Below are 3,443 nucleotides of genomic sequence, written 5' to 3' on the forward strand. Positions count from 1 at the left end.
TGCGGATGTCAAGTTGACCCAAGTTGCCTCCATGTTGGTCAAGGAACGTAATGGAGAGCATCCAGCAAATAGCTAACTCCATCCACCAAAGTATCAAGGTAACTATATATTACCCGACTAAACACCCCAACAATAGGCTCCCGGTACTTGATACTGAACTTTGGTTAGAGACTGTGAACAATAGAGTGCAGCTCCTCCACTCATATTATATGAAACCCATAGCTTCAAAACATGTTGTTCACAAGAACTCAGCTTTGTTACACAGCATGAAAATTAACATACTGATAGCAGACTTAGTTAGGATAATGAACAACATCTCTCCACTATGCGAACCCTATGAAACGAAAAAACATATACAGAACTTCATGCACCGCATGTAGTTCTCTGGATATGATTAGAAAGATAGGGTTCGAGTATACAGGGGAGCTAGAAAAAGGTTAGATAAGATTATACGTAATGATACCAGTAGTACCTGCCCTAGATATAGAAACAAAGAATGGAATAGGATACAAAGAATTTGTGACAAAGCCAACAAGGCAAACATGTGGTATAAAACCAACAGATATCAAGGAGTGATGTTTGTAGAGGCCACAGCGCATGGAGAACTAGCGCGTAGGTTTAGAAAAGCTCTGAAGGAGTCCAACCTCAACATTAAGATTGTTGAAAAGTCAGGGAACTCCATCAGATCACAATTATGTAGGACGTACTCCTTTGAGAATACCATATGTACCAATGATAACTGCATGGTATGTAGGATTAGCCCTGGCATTAACTGCAGAAATAGAAATGTAGTTTACAGTATAAAATGCATGGAAGGTGCTTGTAAAGACCTGAACATGGCATACGTAGATGAAACATCTAGGAGCACTGCGGAACGACTAAACGAACATATGAGACAATATGACGACAAAAAACAGTCCTCCATACTCTACCAACATGCCAAAAACCAGCATGGAGGCAACTTGGGTCAACTTGACATCCGCATCTTATCCAAGCACCCAAAGGACCCAACTCTAAGACAAATACGGGAGTACGTCCTTAATGAAACTTACCCAATACTAAATAAGAAATATACATAGATATCATACCCCCATACCCACATTTTACACAGGTAAAGTAGAACAGTTGATGGGCTTTTATGCAGAGAGATGTATGTATGCCTGTGAGTGTGTGTGTGTGTGTGTGCATGCACATGTATGTATATGTAAACCAACAGGTCTACATACAGACGGGTAGGTACATAGCGTATATGAACAGACAACCACATACGCAAATAGAGACTGAAACACATGGTCACATATACACACACACTTGTCCACCCATACATACAAACATGGTACCTAGCAGCAAAACACACACGCACACACACACACACACACACTCTCAGACATGCACACACAAGGAGACAGAGGTACATACATACATATACACATATGCACACACATACATAAAAAACACAAACACAGGAATATGCAGAATACATACATACATGCAAACACACACACATACATATATATATATATATACATACACACACATACATACATATATACAAATGCACACACACACAGACATACATACACACACATGCACACATACATGCATGCATACATACACACACACTGAGACACACACATGCGCAAAAACAAACAAAAGCAAAAACAGAACGCAGCATAAATAACGGACAGTCAAGACTATTGATAAGGTTGCAAGATGCGACGAAAATTTTAGGAAAATAAAAATAAGAAATAAGTGGAAATTTTACCGGTGAGTGTGTTAAATTTCAAGGCACAATAAGAAAATGACTCTCTCCAGACACAACAGAATATGCTTCAACACACGAAATCACATAAAAAATCTTGCAAACTAAATCCAAAAACGAAATATATTATTATATATATACATATATGGATCAAATATTCAATACAAAATTCGTTGGTACTTCGAGTTTCAAGCGTGATGCTAATCTTCATTTTGAATTTGAGCACCAACGTATTTGAATCAAACTGTTTTGATTCATATATGTAACTCCCAATAGATGGATTGAGTGCCCTTCTTTCGTTTGTCCACGAAGTGAGACATAAATTCAACACTCTGGTTAGGTGGAATCTATTAAGTACTGGGATTATCTCTGCAGTCTTCTATGGAAGGAGGTTTTCTAGTCAGAAGAAATAAAATTTACACTGAAAGTTAATGCACCTGTCATTAATACAAAACTTCTCAAGATAAGGGTTTGTAGAGTCAACTGTTAAAAGTGTTCTCCATGATGTCAGCATAGTGTAGATGATAGGATACAAAACTCTGTCCTATCAACTAGTTTTATAGTACCCACCTAACTCGGCTACAAGTAACCTAGTTAAATCTTCAGTAATAGCAATTATGTCATTAACGTACAAAGACACAAAATAAACTACTTATACAGAAGAAACCTTTATTATTTTATTGCCGTTTTTTTTTATAATGCATTGTTTTATATAGTAATTAATGTTACTTACTTTTTCTAACCTTTTCTCCATCTAGCGACCCGGACGCGTTGAAGAAGGCTTTTCACGATTTTGATAAAGACAAATCTGGCTCTCTCTCCAAGAAGGAGTTGATGATGGCAATGAAATCGGTTGGTATGGAATGCACTTCTGAGGAAGTCGACGCTCTGATACGTTCAGTTAGTAAAGATGATAACACTATTGATTACATGGAATTTGAGAAGGCTTTGCGATAGAAATACTTATATAAAGAAGTACAATAAAGGTTTATACCAAATTTGTCTGCATTAATTAGAATTCTCTTTATATACCTTTCAATTTTGTACCAAATGTTTTCATAACATGAAATGATAATTGTTTCTCATTTTAATAGTTGTTCTGATTTGAAAAATAAATCAATAACGATATAAGATGTATCTTCATTTTATTTTATTTCTTTACAATTTATATATTTTATATCTTTACAATTTATATCTTTCAAAATTTTCATCTATTCTATTATTGGTAAGACATCTGACGACAAATTTCCAGTATTTCCAGTGCAGTTTCTCAATCGGAAATTATTTTCTAAATTTTTTATATCGTTAGAGGTTTTAAATTTAGGCACAATGCCAATAATTTTGGAGAGAAGGCATTGATCATTTTCATTCCTCCAAAATTGCTGACCTTGTGCCAAAATTTTAAACCATTATTGTTGTTACTATTATTATTATCATTATTATTATTATTATTATTCAGTAGTTTTATTTTTATAACGTGCTTTCACTTCACTACCGAGCGCAGCTCTGTGCGCCTTGGGTATGTGCTGTGGTTTGCTGTGGTGCTCTTATGTTTACTGTATTGAAAGTGTTTTGCGTAGAATGTGTGCAGTACCCAGTAGTGCAATTTTCTGTATGTTATATATATTTGTAAGTCCTGGTGTTTTTGTTATGTATTTGTCTGAATATTTTTTTATTATAC

At 35.3% G+C, this 3,443-nt stretch overlaps 1 protein-coding gene across 2 annotated transcripts in view; it reads left to right on the plus strand.

The window, feature by feature from the left end:
* Positions 1-2,893, plus strand: part of LOC106868909 (uncharacterized) — a 43,980-nt gene extending 41,087 nt beyond the window's left edge. For both annotated transcript variants that reach the window (XM_052969984.1, XM_052969978.1), the window contains exon 3: positions 2,521-2,893. In XM_052969984.1, the coding sequence (XP_052825944.1) occupies positions 2,521-2,719 (199 nt within the window). In that variant the 3' untranslated portion in view covers positions 2,720-2,893. The remainder of the gene's footprint in view (positions 1-2,520) is intronic.
* Positions 2,894-3,443: the final 550 nt, after the last annotated feature.

The sequence above is a fragment of the Octopus bimaculoides genome, chromosome 1 (assembly GCF_001194135.2).
Source record: "Octopus bimaculoides isolate UCB-OBI-ISO-001 chromosome 1, ASM119413v2, whole genome shotgun sequence".
In the NCBI taxonomy this organism is placed as follows: domain Eukaryota; kingdom Metazoa; phylum Mollusca; class Cephalopoda; order Octopoda; family Octopodidae; genus Octopus; species Octopus bimaculoides.